The sequence below is a fragment of the Idiotropiscis lumnitzeri genome, chromosome 16 (assembly GCF_059441095.1).
Source record: "Idiotropiscis lumnitzeri isolate Australia: NSW breed Sydney's pygmy pipehorse chromosome 16, RoL_Ilum_1.0, whole genome shotgun sequence".
Classification (NCBI taxonomy): Eukaryota; Metazoa; Chordata; class Actinopteri; order Syngnathiformes; family Syngnathidae; genus Idiotropiscis; species Idiotropiscis lumnitzeri.
Genome location: NC_142406.1, coordinates 15,204,332 through 15,229,018, shown reverse-complemented (window position 1 = coordinate 15,229,018; position 24,687 = coordinate 15,204,332). Strand labels below are relative to the sequence as shown.

At 48.0% G+C, this 24,687-nt stretch overlaps 1 protein-coding gene across 3 annotated transcripts in view; it reads right to left on the bottom strand.

The window, feature by feature from the left end:
• The window catches only part of pvrl2l (PVR cell adhesion molecule related 2 like), an 80,836-nt gene that overhangs the window by 6,745 nt on the left and 49,404 nt on the right, over positions 1 to 24,687 (bottom strand). The window contains exon 7 of one of the 3 annotated variants that reach the window (XM_088319086.1): positions 6,494 to 7,054. The exons of 1 other annotated variant lie outside the window; for it this stretch is intronic. In XM_088319086.1, coding sequence (XP_088175212.1) covers positions 6,663 to 7,054 — 392 coding nt within the window. In that variant the 3' untranslated portion in view covers positions 6,494 to 6,662. Of the gene's footprint in view, positions 1 to 6,493; positions 7,055 to 11,996; positions 15,336 to 24,687 lie in introns of those variants that run through there. One more of the 3 variants, XM_088319084.1, reaches the window with a different exon arrangement.

Below are 24,687 nucleotides of genomic sequence, written 5' to 3'. Positions count from 1 at the left end.
CACGAGTGCAGAAAAGATGAAGGTTGGTGTGCGCCGAGAAATGGCATTGCTCTCTAAATGATCCACAGCAAATGAGTTTATCTGAAAGACACACGGCCCCCAAAGCATCCAGCAACAAAGTGGGTCAAAGCCTGACAGGGAGGGAGGGAGCGAGCGAGCGTGGTGGTACGGAAGCAGGAAGTACCATTGGGCAAGGCGGCAGGAAGCGACCCCGCTCGGAGGGCTTCGGGGTGAGAAGGAGGATGAGAGGAAGCGAACTCGGCGTCGAGCGAGGTGATGAGGAAGGGAAGAAGGGAGCATTGTCGTGAAAGAGAAGGTGCGAGAGCAGGAAGGAGGTGAGGAAACGAGCGAGGGGACGATTTGGGATTTTGGCCTGTTTTACTGCCGCTTCTCCGCCCTCATGTTGAGAGAGCGAGTGAGCGAGGGATGGTGGGGACAAAACTGGGCAGTCAGGTAAGACACACACGCCTGCACACACACAATGTATGTAAAATCTATTACACGGTGTGTATTTTTGTTGCACTTCCTGTTCTGCGGCGTGCTGGCGGACTTCAAGCGTATGCTAGCTGCCATCCGCTGCCACGCCAAATATCACTCATCCACTGACATGCACGTGCACACGCATACAAAGATACACACGCACACACACGCGTGCTGCGCTGAGCCCGTCCTTGCAACCGTATCGGTCAGCCGTCCCGCACACCCGCGCGTGTGTGTGTGTGTGTGTGTGCACGGAACAACGTAGGCCATCCAATAACCAACGAGCTAAAAATAGCACCAATCCTAATATCATTCATACACGTGCGCGCGCACGGCGTTAAGCCGGGGGGAAGGAGAAGAGGAGCCCAGTGGAGCAGCTCTCTGGAGTGCGATCGAGTCAATAGACGGCAGCCATCGGCGCTCGGTGTCATTGCGCTCGGAAAACGAAAGCCGTCGGCGCCATATTGAGACTTAGTTCTCCGTGACTTGAACAATTAGACAGCTCCGCGAACCAGGAAGTTGCCATCGGAGCCAGTCAAGTGGCGTGAAGTTTTACGGCCTCCGAGCGACGGGGTCGGCGTCCGATTGTTGTCCGCCTGACTCGTGACCGCCGTGAAGCAGCGAGAAGCGCACTCGTCGGCTTTAAAGCTTGAAGGGGGAAGCCCGTTGAGGAAAAGGACAGTTAGCGTCTGCGGGCCGCGGGGGGGGGCATTATCTTCGAACAGAGGACGAGGAGGAGGAGAGATTAGAAAGTGGCATCGAGAGACGAGGAGAAGAGAAGGCGTCGGTGAAAGAAGAAAAAAAAAAAAAAAGAAAGAAAGAAGCGTGAATGGCAAAAGATAGAAACACAACGCGAGAGAACGAGAAGAGACGCGTTCCTCCCACGCTGCGATGAGCGATGGCGTTTGGGAGGCTGAGCGGCGCCGATGCACGACGTCAAAATATTAGGAACGGCGCCGAGCGCGTTGCCGTCGGCGCAGGCGAGCAGGTGTACCTAATGAAGTGTCTGGCATGTTTCGCCGCGCGCAAATGAAAATGTCAGCATTAGGAGAGTTGACACACGCACACACATTAGTTTCCGCCCTATGCTAATTTTCCGCCTCATTTGCATAATAAAAGGCGGTTGTGTCAATTGGAGTTAATGTATGCTGATTTATCCTCCCAACACCTTGCTGACAAAAGGCAACCTGGCAGGTTAAACACACTCGCTGCGTGCACGTGCGTGTGCGTGCGTGCACGTGTGTGTTGGGTGGAATAGTCAATTTGAAGTTTTTGTGTGAACTTTTTCGGAAGGTGCGAGAAGACCAAGATGGAGACCGGGCACGTTTTGGAGGGAAGGTGTTCTTTCCTTTCGTTGCTAAGACATTCACTCCCAAGTGTGTGTGTGTGTGTGTGTGTGGGGGGGTGCGTGTGTGCGTGAGTGTGCACGGGACAGGTTGAGTGTTTTGCAGCCTCAGGCTACGAGCTGTCAGCTTGTATAGGATGTAATTAAAATTCTCTACGTGCAAGATGTACAGTGTACCTTTAAAAGGAACACACACACCCCCCACGCACACGCCCACGCACACACATCGCGATACGTACTGTATGTGCACAGAAGCAAACGCACAAAGGAGGCGCCGACGAGGCCCGCAGAGCTGCTGCGCTCTGAGCGGCCTGTCAAAAGCGTCTTCACCTCGGCGCTGACACAATGTGAGGCGCGCACACACACACACGCGCACACACACACACACACACACACCCCAACGCGGGCACTGCAGGCAAGTCGGCACAAATACAAATAAAATATAGAGCGAAAACAAGGAGTACAAGAACATTGTTGGAGGCATAGTGGCAGGTTGTGTTGTTGGACACACACACACACACACACCGTGTGGGTGTTGCTTGTTCAGATGTGTGCATGTGTCTTAACTTTCACAAGTCTAAAAATAAATAAATAAATCGATAGCAGCAGTCAGAGAATGTTCCTGCGAGGAAAGCGCGACTCTGCCGAGCCTCGGGGGAGGCGGAGGCGCCTTTTTTTACGCGTCGCGTTCGTTAGCCTCAATTAGCACGTTAGCATGGAAGACAGAGTTGAATTCTTTTTTCTTTTTTTAAGTCTGATTTTCAGGTGGAGGAGAGGAGGAAGGAAGGCGACGAGGCGAGCGCTGATGAGCCGGGAAGAAAAAAAAAAAAAAAGCTGATGAGACGAGACGCGACCCGCCGTAATTGCGGCTTTAGCGCTCGCAGCCCTCGGCCCGTAAAGTGGATAAATGCCTCGCGCCGCACTCGCAACTTTTTACGAGGAGCGAGACGGATTCTTCATCACGGGGTCACGTGACGACGGCAAATGCAACCGGTCGTGGCTTGCGTGAACTTCCCGTTTCCGGGCCAGCCTCGTTTATCCGCCTCGCGTCGTCCGTTCTCACGCTCTAGTTGCACACGCATGAGCCGGCGGGCACACGCACGCACACGCACACGCACGCGTACCTGCGCACGCGGCAGGCCGAAGACGACGCGATGCGAATCGACGAGGCATTAAGAGACGAGCAGACGGACGTCAGAATGATCAAAGTCGCTGCCAACGTTGCCAAAGCGCAAACACGCCAAAACGTTCGTCTCGCCAAGCGACGCGGCGAGCGCCCTCCGACGCTCCAAGACTCCGACAGAGAAAACCACTTCATTTTTCAAATTCTTTTCTTTGGGCCGATCAGACGCCGGTGATGTCACTCGCCGTCCCGTTGGCTCCTCCCCCCTCATTGCCGCCCGTGCGTGCGCCTGGCGACTTTGCGCCCGCCGGCGATCATGCGCCACGTTGCCCTCATTGTGTCATTTTGCTTTTTCGTCCCCACGACGACGGAGGAGAATTCCCGCCACTTGGCTGCAAATTCCGATAAAAGCGACGATGCATTTTTGCTCCCTCCACCGCCCTCCGGTGGCAGGAGGCAGAATTTCATGGAGCGCTCGCATAAGAAAGCAATGATTAGGGTTCGAATGAGGAATATTAGCCCAAATAACACGCAAATACGCAGGCGCACACACAAGACGGGTGTGTGACGGCCGCCATGTTTGCGGAAGGCTCAGCGGCGGCCATTTTAGAGTCGTGAGTTGTGGCAATTTCGATTTGGATGCTCACAAATGAATCACACGATAGCGAGGAAACGCGAGCGTCGTTCACATCCCAACCGCGGACATCGTTCACAGATGGTGCTGGTGTGCGCACACACACACACACACGCACACACCAAAAGCAAAGCATGTTGCCACGGAGATAAGCGAGCTCTGATTCGCACCTGAATCCCACGAGTGTGCACACTGAGATTAGCGTTCCACTCACAAACGCTAGAAAATGCTCCAATTCGCAATGAAATAAAATAAAATTATCTCTTCGCGACACACACACGAATAAAAAAAAATAAACACACACACAAAGTGCAAGCACTCACAAGGACACCAGACACTCAAACACACGAACGGTCACACACACACACGCGCACGCGCACGCACCAACATGCAGGGACAGATAGATGCACACAAACGTGCACAAATGGGACACACAAACACGCACAACGCACACACACAAAATCATGCATCCAGTCGCAGGGCAGAGTGACGACAATAACGGCGGGCAGTAAGAGTAATAATCTCCGTGTCGCTCCAAGTGCAAGGCCCGGGCACAACGCCAATGACCCGGAGGAGACGAGATGGAGCCTGACACACACACACACACGCACACACGCACGCATATGTTGACATTCACACACAGACACACAAAGGTCAGTTGGTGCAACGCTTTTGCTGACACGGTCAATGTTGTGCTGCTCAGCGCCGACGCGAGCGTTCATTTCTGATGACCTACGCGGCGCCGGGCCAATCGGCAGCCCGCGGGGCCTTCGCCGATCGCGGCACGAGGAAGAGGGAAAAAAAATATTGAATAAAAATAAAATTAAAAATAAAAAAAATATCGGGAAATATTTGACCTGTAAATATTTTTGGGTTCATTTTTGCAATAACAGCAGGGAGAAAAATGGGCAAATGGGAAAGTAGTAATTTGCATTCTTCCAAACGCCAAAAAAATAGTCACACTTCCCGTTCGATTCTCAAATTGTCGCCGCTGTTGGACATGACGAGCCTCCCCAGCGGGTACAAACAAATGTCGTCCAGCGCGGCGGGAATGCGGCGGCGGATCGGCGTGTCGCCGGATTCGCCGAGCGCTTGCGGACGCAGACGCGGCGGCGGCGGCGGGAACCCGGCGCTTCTGTGAAATGAATTTATCGATCTGATGCGTGTTTGGCCGCTTTTTGCTGGCTGTCACGCGGCGCTCAAAGCTCAACGGTCACGCCGCGTCCATTTTTGTGTGTCGTGCACATGCAAAAACAATCTTTGACATGTTTAGTCTGGGCTATCATGGAGAGTCTTCATTTTCGTGTCCCCGTCTCACGCGGGTGTTCCGAATATTTTGAACGCCTCATTTTTTTTTTGGACATCCCTGACGCAAGGCCTTGTGGGTAATCGCCCGACGCGTGTCATTCATCTCTCGGCTCCACTAGAGGAGACAAATAGATGTTGCCTGCCTCTGCGTGCGTGCGTGCGTGCGCACGTGCACGTGCACGTGTGTTTTGAACAGCTCTTTCCTGTTCTGCTCCTATTTGGTCCAATTTTGCTTCATATTTTCTATCTTCTTTTTCACACACGCACGCACGCACACAGATCTATATCAGCGCGCCGCCGAGTGTCGGGAGCTACTTTTCTTCTTGACAGAGGGCTAATGGGACTTTTGTCTCATCAACACAATGAGCCACCTGTTGGTCACGCACACACACATGCACGCACACGTGCACACACATTTATCATCCTGTCACCTTGTTGACCTCAATACTGTACAGCCGGCGTGTTATCTTCGTCTGTTATTTCACACGCGCGTGACTCGTTTCCAATCAGGTAAGCAAAGCCGGAGTCCTTTGCGTTTTTCGCCCGAATTAAACGGAACCGGCGTCGGCGTGCCGATCAGTCGCTCACGTCGTCGTTACAACGTCAACTTGCCAACGCGGACATCCCGCTTGGGTATTCGGCACACGCGTTGAGCGGCTGTTGTCGTTTTAAACGAGACTTTTAGTGGCGCTCGTTTGCGGCGGCGAGGTTAAAAGAGACATTTTTTTTTTTTTTTTTTAAATGGTAAGCGAAGGACCGCTGGGCCTTGGTGCGCACAAGAATCACATCAGTGAGTTTAAGACATCCGTTTAGTGCAAGGTGGTAACTGGGAAGGAGGAAGTGGCACACGACCTTTATTCTCAGGGTTGAATGTTTTGGAAAATGAAAAGGGTTCTTGTTCGAGCACGACTGGAAAAATCCGCCTAAAGCTAAAATTAACTGATTTCTAGGAATCGTTTAGCTTGAGTCGAATTTTTAAATTGTTATTTTCCATGACGGAGAACCAAAACCCCCCCCCCAAAAAAAAAATAAAATAAAAATGTTTTTTTTTTAAAAAGTGTTCTTGCTTTTGTCCGTCAAACGCTGACCGGACGTTGGCCCCGCTCGCTCGTGCCGCTTGCAAGTCTTGACGAGCGCCCCATTAAAAAGTCATTTCCATCTCAAGCGAAATAAAAAGAGAATGAAACGTTGAACTTGTGACCCGCTTTGTCACATTTTTATGCAAATGAGCCAGCGAAGGAGGTGAGCAGGCCTCGTTTGCCGCGGCGCAAAGTTCAACGGCTCCTTTAATCACCTGTCAAGTCGGATTTGACCTCCCGAGTCCCTCCTGTCCATCATCGCCGACTCTGCCGACCCTCATGCAGCAGCCGCCCACGTTTTGTCGACAAAATTATCTGTATGTATCGCATACTTGAAGCAATTATTTATTTATTTTGTTACGCAACATGCCGGGCAGCGCTGAAAAAACATACAGGGAAGCCACGCCCCCAAAATCAATTTAGTGCCAATAAAAAAATTTGAATCCAACAAATCAGCGAGAAGATTTGTATGCGTTGATGCTCGGTTTGAGTTCACGCAGCAGTTGTTCAAAGATTTCCAGCAATTCCAGCGATGCTAATTTCCATTAGCCTGTCTATGGCGTTCGCCATTATATGTTAGCATAAAGCTAGCAGAAGTCCATGAGGTTTGGTTGAAAAATGTTGGTGGTTGAATTTTGGATGCAATCTTTCTATTTTTTTTTTTTTTTAATGGGTTAGTTTTGTCCGTAAACTTCAACAGGGGCGAATGAAAAAAAAATAAAAAATAAATCTACTCGCTTGATTTATTGCCACACTAACTTGGGACTCGCCTGAAACTTGAGACTTGTGAAAAACCATTTGAGACGAAAACAAAAGTCCCCCAAAAAATAAAAGAATCCCGATAAGCGTCTTGGACAAGACAGACAGGCAGCCGGCGAGGGGGGAGTGACGTGGGCGGCGAGGGCTGGTGAGCGATGTCGGCTGTGAGATTGCGGGCAACTGACAGCGCAGGTGGTGAAGCTGAGCAGCGACGTCCTGACGACCGACAGCTCTCTTTAGCGTCAACTCAGCCAGCCATGCGAGTGCGATGGGCGAGGTGGCCTCACTGCTGCCCCCTGGTGGGCGTTCCCATCCGCAACTGCAAGCTTATTATTAATACGATTAGTTATTCGTCACCGGTTCGTGTTTATCTACAAAAGAATCACTGGCAAAAGATCACTACAATCGTAACCCCTGCAAATAATTTTGGTAACTTCTGCTAACAACCCAGGCTAAACTTGGCTCCTCCTCCAACAGACGAGGCTTGCTTTTTGTTTTACTTCGACAAACTGCTTTTTTTTTTTTTTTTTGCGGAGACTCTCCTTAACAGCCCAGACTAAACGTGTTTGGACCATTTATTTACTACTTTCCTTTGAGAATATTGATTTTTTTTTTTCGACTAGTTACGGATTATTTGTAGTGGGTTGTTTAATTTCTCAACTTGATGGCACTCCAGACGGCAAACGATTAGCACACAAGACGATTTTCCATAATCTGTTTAAAAAAAAAAAACAAAAACGTACAGTCAGTCTTCTTTAAGTGCTCGTTTAAGTTTGCCTGCGCGTATGAATTATAAATGTGCCGCTTTAAAACGGCGGCAATCACGACTGGTCCGTGCGGCCCATTCCTTTGCGCTTTCTGCCTTTGAGCGAAAAAAGTAGGCCGGAAGAAAAAGACGACGACGACGGGAAGGTTCTTGTGGCTCATCTTCACACGCGTCTCCTCTTCTCCCCCGTCTCGGTTTTTCCAGACAACTGTGAGGCGGCGAGGAGAAGCGGCGGCGGCTTTCGGCGCTGCTCCATTTGGCAGCGACCACGACGCCGCCGACTGCATTTATTAATTGAAAAGTTTTTCAATTATCCCTAACTGCTCACTTTTACAGCGCGCAAGAGAGAGAGTGGGCGGGAAAAAAAAAGGTCTGGAGGCCCTTCTCGCTTTTAGGCCCGTCTAATTGGCGCCAAGTGACACGGATGCCGCGAGGAAAAAAAAAAAAAAAAAAGCAGCTCAACTTTTGTTGCGCGGCCTTCGACACAAATTGATTGGGCCGGAAAACGTACTAAAGACGCCATTTTTTTTTTTTCCAATATTTTCAAAGCCGGTTGCATTTTGCAAAATTAATTCGTCGCACGATAATCATCCAAATTCAGAATCTTGAATTGTTTTGACTTTCTCTTGTCTAGCGGTTGTCTTTCTTTTTTTTTTCCCGCTACAAAGCGAGCGCGCCGCCGCCGCTCGCACGTTCCGCGGCGTCGGGAAGCTTCAAAGTCAGATTGATGAGGATTGCGCTTGTCACGGCGCCTCAGGAGCGCGGTGTGAAAGGTGAGCTGACAGCAGTTTAGTGAGAGAGAGCCAATGAACGCAACGGGCATGTCAAGATTGGAAGGGGGGAAGAAAAAACAAAAAAGGGAAAAAGAAACCACGCGGCTTTTTTTTTTTTTAACATCCCTGCAAAATAAACGTCATTAAAAGCACAAATGTTGCTTTTTTTTTTTGTTCTCGTTGGGCTCTCTTGCATCAAAATTAAGCCGCTCAATCGCTTCAAACGAACTGTCAACGGTTCTTGGTTGCCCTTGTTTACTTTTGGGATCCGAGTTGCCGTGGCAACTTAGGTCGAAGACTTTCCGAGCTCGGCTATAGCAAACCGTTTTTTTCTCCGGAATTCACCGGGGGCCACTCGGCGTGTGGGCGCAGGCACAATGTCCTGTTTGTTCCCGACAGGAAAGTTGAGTTGAGTACAAGTTGTGGACATACACACGCACAAACACACACAAAATCGCCTTATTTAAAGCTGTGCCCTGAAAGTACAGATGTAAACAAGTTTGCCTTCTTGCGCAAAACATTCGCTTCCGTGCCACAAATACTACGCACACGCACACACACACGTGCACACACGCGCACAAACACACACGCTATCTGCAAGGCATTCAAAAGTAAGCTGGTCTAATCCTGCCATGAGGAGCAGAGGAATAACTTTCACTTTTCCCACTGAAACTTGCCACACACGCACACACACACACACACAAAAAAGCCGAAACGAAAGCACAACATACGCAGGTATGGCCTCTAGTTTTTGTAAACATGCCACCCTGACCAGAATCCACTTTGACACCGCCCCGCAGTCCGGAACGACACATTCATGGGAAGCTTAACGCGTTCACGACCAGCCGGGTTTAAAAAAAAAACGGATCTTTGACGTGTTTATCCGTCAATGGTAGTCAATGAGTTCACCACCGCTAGTTGGCGTAAAGTCGCGCTAACAGTCACAGGAAAAAAATGTGTGCGATTTGCAAAGACAAATACAGAATGTGTGTGTGTGTGTGTGTGTGCGTTTAATCTGATCGGTGAGCTGGACTAAATCCCCCCCCCCCAGGGACGGATCACCCGACGTGGTCAAAGAGTTGTACAGCCTCTCATCTTTTCGCTGACTGATGATGAGGAATATGGAAATGATTTGTTTTGTTGAGTTGGGCGCCACGGAAGACAATCATGTGTGAAACAACACGCTGAGGGGATAAATCCTCGTCCAAAAGCGTCACAGGGAAAAGAAGAAAATGTTTCCCCGGATCAGCGTGCGGCATTATTGTCCAAATGTGGCGTGTCGCTCGCCTACACGCAGCTTTAAAGACAATCCCGCCGTTGAATTCTGACGATCAAGCGCGCCCGTTTGTGGAACTTTTGGCAGACTTAGTGAATCTTTTTCGAGATTGGCTTCTTGAGACTTTTAGTTTTTTTGTTTGCTGATTCATTGCGGAATAGCCGATCAAACGTCTTGCAAATAAAAAATGGCTTCCGGGGCAGAATTTTGGAACAAAGTTTATCGTTCATTTGTCGTCGGCTTTCGAGAATACAAAAATTTGGAAACGAAACAGCAAATCAAGAAAAAACGCTAGAACAGGAGCGGTCAATCCTGTTCCTCAAGGTCCTGCTGGTTTTCATCTGACCCGGCTGCTGATTCAAACGATCAGGATGGTTGCTGCCGATCTGATCGTTTAAATGAGGCGTGACGCAGCAACGAAGAGAGACAGGACAGCAATCCTCCAGGAACAGGATTAACGGCCCCTGCTCCAGTACCAGTCCAATAAGCATAAAAATCCGCGGCGATCAGAACAATCCCGTTGCCAAGCAAAGCTCCCGTTCGGTGACTGTTAAAAGCAGCTGAAGAAAAAACCGGAAGGAGCGAGGAAAACCGGATGGGATCCCGTCAAGAAGGGCTCGTCCGCGCGTTCTTGCGATAAAGCGCTTACGCAGCTTGACGACGCGGCGCCGGAAGGAAGATTGCAACGTTCCGCCGCATCATCCGTCAGCGTCGCGGCCGGCCCGGCGCGAGTTCGGCTTTCGTCGGATTAACCACAAAAGCCGAGCTCAATCGCTAATAGGCCTTCTCGTCCTTCCCCTCCTCCTGATCCGCCTCTTCGCAGTCACAAGACGAGTCCGGAATCTTTCGATCCCGGTGCTGAATAAAAGATGATGGGAAGACGGCGACAGAATGCCACCAGGTCTACGGGGAAATGATTGGCGCTCGGCTCGAGCCTCGACAAACTCAGTCGGGGACGTTCGCCCGAAGGACGTCGGCAACGTGGCGACCGTGGCGGCAAATGGTCATTTGGAGTTTTCGGAACATCGCATTCAACTTTGGAACCTGCGCCAAATTGGAACGCACCACTGACACCGGCCTTAAAAAAAACCCAAATGGGGATTAGAACATCTGAGGATTAACTCCATTGGTGGTTTTCTCACACCTCCTCTTTGTATTCTTCCCCTTCTTTGACTCGTTCCCTTTTGAAATCCTCCGGCTGAAGCGCCAAGAGAACACCCTCACCGCCATGGCGGCCTCGCGACTGCCAAGCGCCGCCTTCGGACTTGGCAGAGGAATTAGTGACATGCGTGTGTGCGTGTGTGGCGACCCCCAGAGCCTCCACGCACCGAGATCAATCTTGACTTTTTTTTTTTTGTCAAAAGACGCCAACCTCGAGCGACACGGTCGGGTTATTTGTGAAGGGCTTTGAAAACGCTTCCCGCAAGTCACTCTGACGGCGCTAATTAGCGTTGCGATGAATGATGAACCGCAGAACTCAAGTTTACGCCTCGTGGCCATTTTGCGGATAAAGAAGATGTTCGTGGTATGAGTTCTCGGGGGGGTGACAGGTTCGGATCAGGCGGTTTTGATTGGCGGCCCACATTGGGTTCTAAAATTTGACAGGAGGGGTCGGACCAGGAGCAGATGGATGGAGTTTGGTCACCTCGCCCCATTTTTTTCAAGTTTGGCGGGCCGGACTAAAACGTTTAACGGGCCGCATGTGGCCCCCGAGTCGTAGTTTGCCCACTCCTGGACGAGGACTTCAATCGTGTTGCTCAAGGGTCACAGGGGAGGTTGAGGGTTCAAAGTCGGTTTGGGCTTCCGGTTTGCGTCACGTTCAGGCTTTTATTCAAATAGAAGGAAACAAAAGTCAGCGGCTGATCTCGCCGCATGACTCCGCCGCTTAATTAGGCGCCAAAGTCGTGATTCCCCACAAAGGAGCGCGGGAATTCATCGGAGACGAGACGCGCTGAGGCAAGGAAGGAGATGAAACTGCTACCTCCGCTTTTTTTTTTTTTTATTTAGCAGGTGAACGATCCTGAAAACTCAGTTAAGAAACTTGTTTGTTTCTTCCTCAAAGCGTGTTCTTCTGATCCGGCGTCAAAGCACTCTTTGGGGACGAGGTTGACACCAGACATCTCTTGACTTGTGTGATGACGCTCGAGCGGAACATTGCGCATCAAACGGCCCCGCAGAGGATGCTGAGGAACAATCAACACCCGGCGACGGGTTTTTAAAGCGCCTAATCGCTCCTTTTGTGCGAGAAGATCAGCTGACGGAGGCTGAAACATCTGCGCTTTTTTTTTTTTTTTTTTTGGCGGACCTTCCCACGCTCGCATGCGCAACCCACAGAGCACAAGTGGGTTGCTGATGATCACATTTTTATTCTAGTCGTGAAAATCACCACAGAAGGAGGCGACAAAGTCATCACTCCGGGACGTCTCGACAGATCCCAACGGAATACGACAGCGTTAAGCAAAGACACTTTATTCTCAAAGTACTCACACAGCCAATTTTTTTTTATTTTTTATGTTACTTACTCCAATGACCAAAAACACGTCACATAACACGCGCACATTTTATTTTCTACAGCCACCACGTTGTAGTTCCTCCGCCATACGACAAAAAAAAAAATTCCAACAACAAAGGAGAAAAAGCAGCAGATGAACAAGGCAAACGTTTTTTTTTTTTTTTTTTTGCGAGGCTCGATTTACACCGCACGACTCAAGTGGCTGATTCGATTTCTGTCGCGACGCAAAAAGTGCGCTTACATTCACGGAACACGAAGCGAGCCACGTGCGAAGAAGCACAAACGACGGCGAGCGTCAACAACAACGGACAAAGACACGAATATTCCGCCAGTCGGTCATGTAAATGAGGCTCACTTCCTCGTGGCCTCTAACATTGCATATTTACATCCTCGTCAACGTTTTAAACACGTCTAATGTCGTTTATTTACATCAAATTGAATTTTCAAAGTCTGGTCGTTTTTTTCTTTCTTCGGGGCGCCCCCCCGATTCCGGCCCACTCGGTGACGAAGGTTCAAGCTCGAAATCGAATAATTGCCAATCATGAGTTTTGGGATTAGCACAGTGAACGCAGCAGGTGTAAAATGCACGCTGCTACCTTCACTGTCTCACGGGGGAGTTGGAAATTTGACAACTCCAGCAACAATCCACGTACCTCAATTGCAATTCATCCCTTTTTTTTTTTTTTTTTTTTAAATTACACTAGAGCGTAATTACCCTACAGTTGTGTCGAGTGAATAAATGTCAGATTTCAAAAATTGCGTCCGTCGGTGACGTCGTGAACGTGTTTGAAAGGGACTGGATAAGCGGGAAGGGTGACGGTCAGCAAAAAAAAAAAAAAAAAAAAAAAGACTATATCCCATTTGTGCTTTCAAACTACACAAAACTTGAAGCATGCAGTGTAAATCCAGCCTTAAATCAGCAGACGCCTCCTACGTGTCGCCGACTCGCCACATCCTCACATTTCAAATCCGCCTAGCAACAGTGGACCCCCCTGTTCATTCGTGGCGAACAAAGTTTGGTCCCATTTGGAAGAGTGCAGAATGGCACGGTAAATTCAAAGCCAGATGGTCGTCGTGGTTAGCAAAAAATGCTAATGCACCGCCACTTTCCCCAACTCAAGGACATGAGACAGCAGGGAGCTGAACAAGCACACATGGGGGGGGGGGGAGGTCTTAGAGCCATTTGTGCACTAGGAGCTCGTTTTAAAAGTGTTGGATTTCTAATCAGGCTGCAAGTCACGTTTCGGTGCTCCACACTCAGTTTCGCTGCAATGTTATGCAAGCGCCCCCCCCCTCCGAAAAAAAAAAAAAAATATTAAAAAAGATGACAATACATTTGTAATTAAAATCCTAATCCAAAACATATGCAATCACCAATCACAACGCTCAAGCCGTCTCACCACTCACACAAGTCTGTGAGGATTCTGACGTTGTCGGAACAAATCCCGGAAGCAACAACAACAAAAAAAATAAATAAAAAAATAAAACAAGAGGAATAAAAGGGACAATCTTGTTGAAAAGACGTGCTAAGGAGGATTTAGGGAGGACTGCGTTGCACAGAGCGCCGCCGAATGAGGTTTGCTTGTGCGCGATGGGAGAAACAAAAGATGCAGATTGGGTTTTGTAAACAGCACGTGGTTATCTGCGGCGGACGATAAGCCGGCCCGCCGCCGAAATAAAGACACGGGGACGAGATGAAGATGGACGCCAGAAATAGAGCAGCATGTGCAAAGGATGAAAAAAAAAAACAAGAAGGCGATTTAAAAGAAAATCGGGAATTTAAACGCATTCTGTGAGTCATTGGCGACTCGGCGAAGAACGGCAGAAAGTGCTTCGTTACAGCGATACACGACGACGATGACGACGACGACGACGACAGCGATAACATCGACGCGAGCGAGACGACGACCAGGAGAGGGATGACGCACGCTACGAACCAGAGGTGGGAATAAGTCACAAACGTGCGAGTCAAGTTTCTGGCAAGTCTCGAGTTAAAAAAAAAAAATAAAATAAAAATTATATCAAGCAAGTCGGGTCAAGTCATACAATCGAAATCAGTCGCAATTAGGGATGGGATTAAAAAAAAAAAAAAATGAAAAAAGCACTTTTTGAATTGACCGGCGCTTCGGAGGCCGCTTAAAGCGAAGAAGGAAGCCGCAAACCTCGCATGATGACATTCTTCATTTTTTTCAGATTGGATTAAAAAAAGAAATGTCTCCGCCATGTCTCCGCATGGTGGGTTGCCAGGTTTGCACACACCATAAAAAAAAAAAATGGCACACGCACATTTTTGAAATGTCCAAGGCAAGACATGTCGCTCAAGTTTTAAAAGTCAAGTCGATTCGTTCTCAAGTTTTAGCCGAGCAAGACCCAAGTCTGAAAATCGGCGACTTGAGTCGGATTCCAGGCAGGTCATGTGACTCCGCCCACCTCTGCCGTTCACACCACAGCAGCCGAGCATCTCTCTCTCGAGAGAGAGGCCGACAAAAGAAGGCAAGATAAGCGTTTTGCGTCGTTCAACGCGGACGACGTTTACAGTCGACAACAAGAACCGAGTCACACCAGCGCCGCAAAGCTCAACGGGACGAGAACGCAGCGGCGAGCGGCGTCCATTTTGATGCGGGTGATGTGCTTGTCCCGTCACTTTTTGACGTCAAAGTTCAACCAATCAGGTTTTTTTTTTTTTTTGTGTTTGTTTGTTTTTTTTGGGGGGGGGCGAATCCTCCGCCCCCTCACACGTAAATGGCCGTCCGGGAAATAACGGAGCCGTCGCGCTGCGACTCCATGTCGTCATCCAGGTACATGGCGTCCTCGCCGCGATACGCCGGGGGGTCGGCGCCATCGAATCGGTCGTAACACTCGTCCTCCTCCAGGCTGTCGTCAAACTTCCTCCTCTCCGCCTCGTCCAGGAGGATGTCGTGGGCGGACGGCTTGGCGGCGTGGTGGCGGAGGCGGCGGTGCTGCCGCTGGAAGTCATTGGCCTTCTCCGTCAGCGTCCCCGTGTTGTCGCAGCCCTCGCGGTACGTGTACGCCGGCCCGTTGTTGTTCTTGCCCTCGCCGCCGAAGAGGAGACGAGCCTTGTTGCCGTAGTCGGCGCTGTTGCCGCCACCGCCGCCGCCGCCGCCCGTCGCCACCGAGTCGGCGCCTTCGCCGCGCCGGTGCTGGCGGCGGCCTCGGGTCACCAGCACGGCGACCAGCGCCGCCACCAACAGCAGCGCCAGGAGGGAGCCGATCACGGCGCCCGCCACCACGCCGGTGCTGGACGGGTCCTCCAAGGCTTCTGCAGAGAGGATGGAGGGGTTGGAAGGAAGGATGGAAAAGCGGGTGGAGGAGAACAAAGAGGAAGTTGGATGGCGGCAGTTAAGGAAGTCGACCCGCCCTGCTGTCTCATTCGGTGGGAAAATGAGTGGCGCCTCGGGAGTCGTTTTGGCCAAAGGTTGAATGGAGGCAACCGGTGTCCGTCCGGTTACCTCCAGTCAAAATTTCCCAGATGACCACGACAATGACACGACGGTTGCTAGGCGCCAGCCGCACCTGGCAACCGCCATCGAGGACTCCACGGCCAACGGGGCGAAACATCTTCATCGACCGAGGGGAGTCCAGTCGCCGCCATTCAAACTTTCCCGGACTCTTAAAACTTCTCTTCTCCTCGTTCCAGTCAAAGGTCAAAGGTCAGGCAAAAATGGACCGCAGCGCACGTGCCAACAAGCCCAAGCGAGCCGTTTTTTGCTTCTTTACGTCCTGTTGGTGTGAGCCAAGTTTGCCTCGTGGATGCCGACGCCATGCAAAAAAATTTTAAATAAAAATACACACGCCGCACAATTAAATGAGACGCCAAACCCAAAAATATTTATTTGAACAGTCTGCAATTTACATCAGCATATAACTTATAATAATTTTGGACGTCTATACCCGTCAATGGCAGTGAATGACTATTAATATTCATGTTCCGGTGCTACATACAAAATTGCTGACTATTTTTGCGGCTGTTCACATCGAATCGTTGTCTGGAATTTAAAAAAAAAAAATTTAGGCCGATTTTCGCTCATCACGGGCGGTACCTAATGAAAAGTCCGCTGAGCGCACATCCGGAGGGGTTGTTTGAAGAAATCGAGCACACAGCTGCGCCCGCCCGCCTTCGAAGTGCCGCCATGTTTGCCGTCCCGCAAGCCCTCGCTGTCTGCGTCTTCCCGGTGGCCTCATTAGACGCCGACGCCGGTTTCCGATGGCGACAGATTCGCGCAAGTGGACGCACGCTGCGCTCAGCCGGATGAGATTTTGGAGAACCGGTTCATGTTTGATGCGCATCGCAGTGCGGCGCTGCCACTCAAGCGTGCCGATGGATGCCAATCAAGCAGCTGGCAGGAAGACATTTCCACGCGCGCCAAATGACTGCTTATCCCCGTCAAATTATAAAAACCATAATGAGGATGATGTTGAGTGATGAGTGGGACAAAAGTGAACGAAAGATGGACGTTTCAAAGTCGTTCTTTTGCAACAAGCTGCCGCAAGATGGCGGCAAAGCACTCTCTTTGTCCAAATGCAACTCCTGAACTCATTCCAACATCGTTCTTTTGCAACAAGATGGCGCCAAAGCACCACTTTTGTCTGAATGCAACTCCTGAACTCATTTCAACATCGTTCTTTTGCAACATGCTGCCACATGATGGCGCCAAAGCACTACTATGGTCCAAATGAAACTCCTCAACTCACTCCAACACGGTTTCTTGGGAAGAAGAGTTATAAGATGACGGCGAAGCACGACTTCTGTCCCGGTGAAGCGCCAAGACGTCGCAGAAATCAGTTCTTTTATTATTTGCTCCGGGCACAAAAAAGCAAATGGATTTTTCCAAGAAGAATGGAGGATAGTCCCCCCCCCCCAAAAAAAGTGTGAATATGGTAATCCCGGAGTTGCAAATGGCAAATATGCGGGGCAACACTGACGACACGATTCAGCCGGCGCTTCCAAGAGGTTCAAAGCGGGGAAGTAGGCCAGACTTTTCTTGAATGGCGGCAGGCTGCCTGCTTAAAAAGCAACACGCTGATAAACGTGACGGCGAGAGTCAGGCAGGGGGCCTCCTATCACTCTCCGCATTAGCGTCATGTACACGACGCAGATTAAGGCGGCCGCTACGGCAGGCGGGATATGCTCAAGCGCAAGATTTAGCATGCGGCGAGGTAGCACCGCCGCAAACGCAAAAGCGGAATTACAATTCACGTCACGTCTGCCAGTACAGCGCGCACAAACACGGACGTGGGGCGAAGTCTCAGATGTGCGAGCCGGAAGCAAGACTCGAGTCTTCATCTTCAAGTTTCATGCAAGCCACAAAGTTACCGCGCGTTAAGTCGAGAGTCGACTAAATTGACTTTTTCTAGAACTGAGATGAAGCTTAGTTCATGTTTGACCAGCTATTGGTGAGCAAAATTTTTTTTTTAATCCTTCCAAAGGCAATTTAGCGTCTAATATTATTTTTATGATAATTGAATTTTTTTTTGTTATTATTTAAAAAGCAGTTTGGCATTTCAATCCGCAACAAGATGGAGGCTAATGCTAATTAGCATCTCTGCTAAACCTATTTCAACAACACGCAGAAAACAAACCGTGGACTAACGTAACACGAAAAACATGCGAGTACAAAAATCATATATTCTTTATCCTCCGCGTAGAGCAAAGAGGAAATGAGGCGTTATTATCAATCCCCACCTGAGCGTCATGCTTGAACGGAACCTTTTTGAAACGAGCGAGGACAATTGAATCTTTTTTTTTTTTTCACACACACACTTCACATTTGACTGTGACCGCAAATGCTTCTCAGACGCGCAAATGATAATGTGCATCGCAACAAAGAATCTGGGGGCGGCAAATTGATATCTGAATTATTCAAGTCAGCAAATGTTGTTTACACGCCTACAAAACAACCCGAGTCAAAAAAAAAAAAAAAAAAAGACATTTAGAGTTGGGAATGATCTTCAGCCCTCATTATCATAATCCAGCGTTTAATCACGCGGCTCGTCTTTATGTCTCCCGCAGCATTCACAAGCTCCATTTCCCAACATTTGTCACAGCGCACCTCCGTTTGACACCAAAGGCGCCACGCCTCGACGTACGAGTGGCCGACACGTTTTGTCTTGAGTTGCGAGTAAAAAAATTAAAAAGTGCAATGGTCGCACCAAGCAACAGGTGCAGGAGCGACGGCCTCCTTCGCCGGCGCCGCTCGTCATCACATTAGCGCTTTGCCGCCGTCCGGCCGCGAGTGCCAAAGTGGCAATCTGCTTTTGATTAAATCCGACTTTCCCGGAGCGCTCTCGCCACTCCAGTCTCGGTTTCTTGCGGAATTGCGGGCAGGCGGGCAAGCTGAAGAGGGTCGCGGGACGCTCGGCCCATCTCGACGCTCTCGACCTTTTCTTTTTTTTTTTTCCCCGCCTCACTGAGAGGATGTTCTACATAAAGTTTAATGGCGTCGCCACCGTGACGGGGAAAGGTCAGCGGGATGTTGCGGATGATTGAAGCGTTAATGTTCTCACGACCTTAAAGCCTCGGAGACACTTTGGCGGGAAAATGAGCCATGGTGGTCACATCGCGACAAGATGGAAAGCGAAAGACAACTGTGGATACGGTGCTACCTTGATTTACACATTTTTTTTTTTTTTTAGTGTTTTGTTGGAATTTGCGTTTGAACTGGTCAAGTTTTTGATGATCGGTTGTTTTTAAAATAAGATTCACGCAATACTAAATACATTTTTTAAAAAAGCTAAAACTCAGGCTAAAACTAATCATTAAAAAAATAAATAAAGCTAAAATAAAAAAAAATATATATTATATATATATATATATATATATATATATATTTAATATAAATATATTATAATAAATTATAATTAACTAAAATAATAATAAAAAATTATATACTATAATGAAAACAAATAAATAAATAAATTGAATGCATAAACAAACAAGAATCAACCATGCGATTGTGTAGAACTTGAAAAACTTGCAAAAGAAATTTCAAAAAGTTTACAAGACATCCACTTTTTGGTGCTGAACCAAAGGCCTGACCTCGCACTGAATACACACGCACGCACACGCACACACACACGCACAATAAGTCATCCTGCCACAAATGCGTCAGATAAACACTTTGGACAGCCGTGGCTGAGCACAACAATAAAAAGTCTTGAACGGGAGCAAAGGCTCGACCCGAACAAAGGACTTCCAAACAACTCTTATTTTTACACTTGGCTGCAAAAAAAAAAAAAAAAGGAAAAGCCATTTTTCTTCTGTACAGATATATGAGGCTCTTTACGCAGCCACCCATCATTTGCGGACCACTTTACAGGTCCAGCCACACACACACCCCAACACGTGCAAACTGGGAAAAGTAATTTCCGCTGTTTTTAATGCTTCCAACTGGGAGGATTAATGGTCCCCTTTTCCCCCTTTTTGGAACTCTTTGTCAGAAAACGCCACCTTCCATGTGTGCAGCAAATACTTAAAATATAAACGGGAAGTCGGCCATTTTGGATTGAAACAGCCGACAAATGAGGACAGAACCTCAAATTTTCATGATCATTTCAACAACAAGAGGCTGCAAGAATTTCACTCCAAAATTGACGACTCTATGGGTTGCAAAAACTGTATCGAAAACGTTCGGATTGGACGCGAACTGCCCTCCCGCGCATCATTCAAGGACTCGGAAGTGTTGGGGAAATGGACTTCAAAAAAATATTCCTTTCACGCAAAACGAGGGAAGAAGTAGTTAATTCAAATGTGCGATGATCCATCATCCTGCTGTGTTGCCTCCACACACACACACACACACACACAGAGAGATGCCTAGCGAGGGTTCGGTGCTTTAATGAACATTATTGATGACCGGGCTCGAGCGAGGCGGGTGTAATTAGTGTGATGTCTCTCACCTACAAGTCAGCGGCTTTATTAATTCAGTGCACGTGCACGCTCGCATTCACGCTCGCATCCGCACACGCCCAGTCGCCAGCCACATACACCGCGTGTCCCGCGCCACGCCGTCTGGGTCAGTCTTTGCATGCGCGTGTGCGTCGGATGTATTTTTAGTCTTATTATGCCGCAGCTGATTGGATCCAGAGCTCCGCTGTTGACGCCGATCAACAAAAGCAGCCATCAGCCCGGCCCGGCCCGGCCCGGCCCGGCTCGGTCCGACCACCCCTCCCTTCTGCCTCACCATCTGCCCCCCTTCTCTCCTCCATTCATCCCCGCTCGCTCTTAAACGCTTAGCGGTCGCGTGAGTCATTTCCAAGTGAATCCGGACCACTGAGTGGGAGTTTGGGGGGGCGGTGATGGGAGAGGCCCGGGAGGGGAGAAAAAAGGTAAAATCCACTCAAACGGCATCCCAGGAAGCAGGATGAAGCGCTCCTCTTTGCTCCCTCTACAAGAAGACTCGAACGGCCAAAAGAAGCAGATTGAAATAGAAAGCAGAACCGACAAGGAACGGCAACTACGAACTGAACGTGTCGTTTCAACCAGCGGCGATTCGATTTTAAATGGTGCCCAGTGCGAGGCAAAACCATTTCATAGTTGTGTTCATGACTTGTCAGTTATGATGTTGCCATGGTAACCGCACTTCCACGTGTTTTTTTACCTACCTGTTGTGATGTTGTTTTGCGGTACCATCTGTGTGGGAGGAGTCCAACCCGCCCCCCCCCCCCCACGTCACATTCTACCAACAACGCGCTCACTTCTTTAGCTCCTCCCCCAAATTGCAAAATCTTCCTCCGTCCTTTACATTTTAGACTTAGAAACACAAGAGGACACAAAGACCAAAATGAAATGTGAATTATTTATGCCGCAAAGGAAAACCAATTGACATCCCACTTTTTCTTTTTTCCCCCAAAGCCGCTTTGCGATGCCAAGCATATTGCACAAACCAGAAATTGCCACAAAGAGAAAACTTACTTCGGCAAAAAGTCCAATCCAATGCCTAAAAATTTGAACACAAACACCATCATATGACGTGATTTCTCCACAAAAATCGCCGGCTGAGTCACAGACAACGCGTACGCAGTCGTCATTCTTGGAGCCAATTAAGGTGCTTAAAAAGCTCGGGCGCTCGGCTGCAGCGCCGCCACAAAGCGGATTAAGTAGTGAAACGGGAGCAGCATAATACCCACTTGTGCCGCTGTTAATGACTATGTCCGAGACGTAGAACGCCGAGCATACTGTACATCCGTGTGCCAGTAAGCCGCTAAAAACTACCTGGTTGCCATGGCGACAACACGTCGCCTGGCGAATTCCAAGATTAGAATTATCGAATGCTCTGCTTTGTGTGCGTTTCCGCTCTCCGTGCGTGTTAAAGAAGCAGACGTTTGACGGTTTGTCATGACCCGAACATCCATGCTAATTTCCGTTAGCCCACCAAAGGTATTTCGCATTAGCTGTTAGCATTAAGCTACATTATGTTTGTTTTTTTTTTTTTGTTTAGGGTTGAATTTGGATGTTTAGGCAAAGTGTTTTTTTCTGTTTGGTTTCGTGTCAGTTTTAAAGTCAACTTCAATCGGGATCGACGTCTATTTGGAGACGTGAGCCAGTGAGAGTCTTCTTTTCCTTTCCTTCAAAGTGATGTTCTATGAAAGTCGCCCATTTTTTAAACAGCGAGCGAGCGGGAACAGGTGCTGAGGAAAACTTTGAAAGAGGCTTTTAATAAGGTTAATAATGAGATGCGTTTAAAGTGTGTGGGAGGGATAAAACTAGAGCCATTTTTAATATCGTCTCAACTCAACTTTATTTCAAGAGCAACGTTTAAAAAAAAAAAAAGGCAAACAAACAAACTAATGAATACCATTATCGTCTCATTAAAATATAAAATATCCTAAAAACAAAACTCCCGCAGCGCCTCCGCTGTCTTAGACCAAAACCGTCACGGTCCTTATATTGGCCACCTGCAGTTGGTACCACGCAAAAAAATAAAAGAATATTCCAAAATAAAAAAAACGGGAAAGTACAAATAAAGGAGAGTGTTATTTCTCTTTATCGCTAGTTTGGTATCCGTGTTCACCGGCGAAATGCGACGGCGTTCACAAAAGAGCTCATTTTCTCCCGCCTGCTTAAAGTAAGAGAGCGCCATCGTCGTCCTCCTCCTCGTCCGCGGATGCGCCGCCCACGGCGATGGCCGCCTGACCCCCGGCCGCGGTCGCCTACCGGCTAATTGAAAAGCGCTCGGCGGGACGGGAGCGCGACCCGTCTGGCTCGTCGCGACGCACGCGCGCACGAAAACAAACGCGGGCAATCAGAGCGAGACGACGGCCGAGGCGACGAGTTTTTCCGAGGTGTCGGGGGTCAGAACGCGCCTCGAGTTACAGGAAACATGAACGAGCCGTGCATGCGTGCGAGTCGCACAGTACAAATTGTACATTTTATGGCACTCCAGTTACGTTTTAATGACGTCTAAATTTGACAGTCTTGTGAACAAATCTTGGTTGAATGTTAGAACAGTGAAGATATATTATTTTGAACCCCCCAGTGGCGTAAACCGGGTTTTTCCACGCCGCAACAACGAGGCGCTCTAAATTGGCCAGACTAGCGCGAAACCCCAGCGTAAAAGCCGTCAGATATTTTTAAAAAGGTGTACCAGCCCGTTCTGCTCTTCCGACTTTCTCTTTGACGGGCGCACATTCACGATGCGACAACGAGGCGCTCTAAAGAGGTCACGCCAGCCCGAAAACGAAAACATTTTCCATCAGTTAATCCTGTTCACACGTGTTTCGGAAAATAGACACAAACAAATTCAATCCCGCCCACTCGCTCTGACCCCCAATTTGGGAATTATTCAGAATTCAAATCGAGCCCCGCCGCGCTTTCAGTTTGGGAATGACTGCATGGTTGGCGTTTAATTTGAAACATGCTGGAAAAAAAATCTGCAAAATGTTAATGAGTTTTTTAGCGACAGAGGCTGACGTTCATGAACATCTCGCTTCATTTAAAGCGCAATCTGTCGGCTTTCACCGAGGAAATTAGCAAGGCCCAATTTAGATGAGAGGAAATGTTTGAAAAATGAGTGAAAAAAAGCACAGTCAGTGTGGCAGATCTGTGCATGCGGTGCATGCAGCAAAAACAAATTGGATGCGGAAACGTTGGCAGCAATAAGCAGATAAACACTTGCTTGTTTAAATTTGCCTTTCCAAATAATCCCCCTTCATATATTCCGCTGTCACCGTGGCAACCAGTCTCCTCCCACCTGTCTCCAGCCTCACCTTCCCTCTCTTAAGACGGAGATGACAAAGAATGGATTCCGTACAAAGCGAGGCGTCGTGACCGCGCATGTGAAATATTTAAATGGGGGTTCAAATATTCAGACGCGATACCGTGTTCCAGCCTTCTCCATTCCCTTTGAAGCGCCACGTCAAGTTCAGCGCACCGCACACCCCGGTTAGGCATTTCTTTGAAAAGCCGACTTGGGGTATCAGAAAATATGAAGAAAAAAAAAAATAAATCAATATTTGTACAAAAACTCCAAATCAGAACATGTGAGCGTGATTAAATAATTTAATACAATAAATTATTGCATTTATTTATCTTAATACAATTAACCACAATAATCATAAAATTATTCATGAATATCCATATCCAACTCTGAACCGACGTGATTACGATTAGTGCTCAATTTTTGTTGCCATCTACCCAATTGGGCGTCTATTCGAGGAAATAGGGAATTAAATATGGTTTGTACAAAAATAAGTGAGCGCTATTTGAGGAAATATGGTTGCTAAAAATCTAAGTAACATCTATTAGAGGAAATACGGCATTCTAGACGGTTGTTAATAAGATAAAAGACGTGATTGTTGTGACGTTATATGCTGACGTAGCGCGACGCATCGCTTGACCTTTTTGGCCGGCTTCCTGGAAAAGTAACGCAGTCACAACGTGGCCGGTTGGAGCCCGTCGAGCTCGTTTAAAGTTCATCAAAGTTAATTAGTGCGACGCACACACACGGACGGCCAGTCGAGAGCTATTACATGCTCGGCGGAAAATGCTTCACATTTGACGCTAAATTGGAGGCTAATCCTGATTAAGTGTCATTTGTGTGTTTCTTATCCTGACACGCGGCCTCTTCCGTTTATTGGATCATTTCAATTAAGCGTCAAGTACGCAGCGTGGCGTGACGAAATAAGCTAAATATTAGAAACGGCACTCACGATGATATAGAGTGATACAGATTTATTAAAATTAAAAAAAAAAAAAGGAAGCCACTTCTGGGGTGGGAAAAGTTTTGCGCCAATTTACTATTAAAATTAAAATTAATTACAATGAATTCTAAAATAATTTGATAAATTATATATAATCATAATAAATATATATTTATAATAATAAATTAAAATGTATTTTATTTTGGCCAATTTTACTAATATTTTCATTTAATCAGTTTCAATGAAAAATGATTGAATTTAATTAATGAAATATTTAAAAACACGTAATTCAGCCTCATTACTCAATTACATCCATTGTGGTTAAATTAATTATAGAATTATTTAAACAACGTTGAAACTGCTAAAATAATGCAAAATATTCCATTTTGATAATGAAAACGTAATCATTCAAATTTTTTTATTACATTATGCATAAAAATGTAAGTAAAATTATTTAGTAGCATATCTTTCAA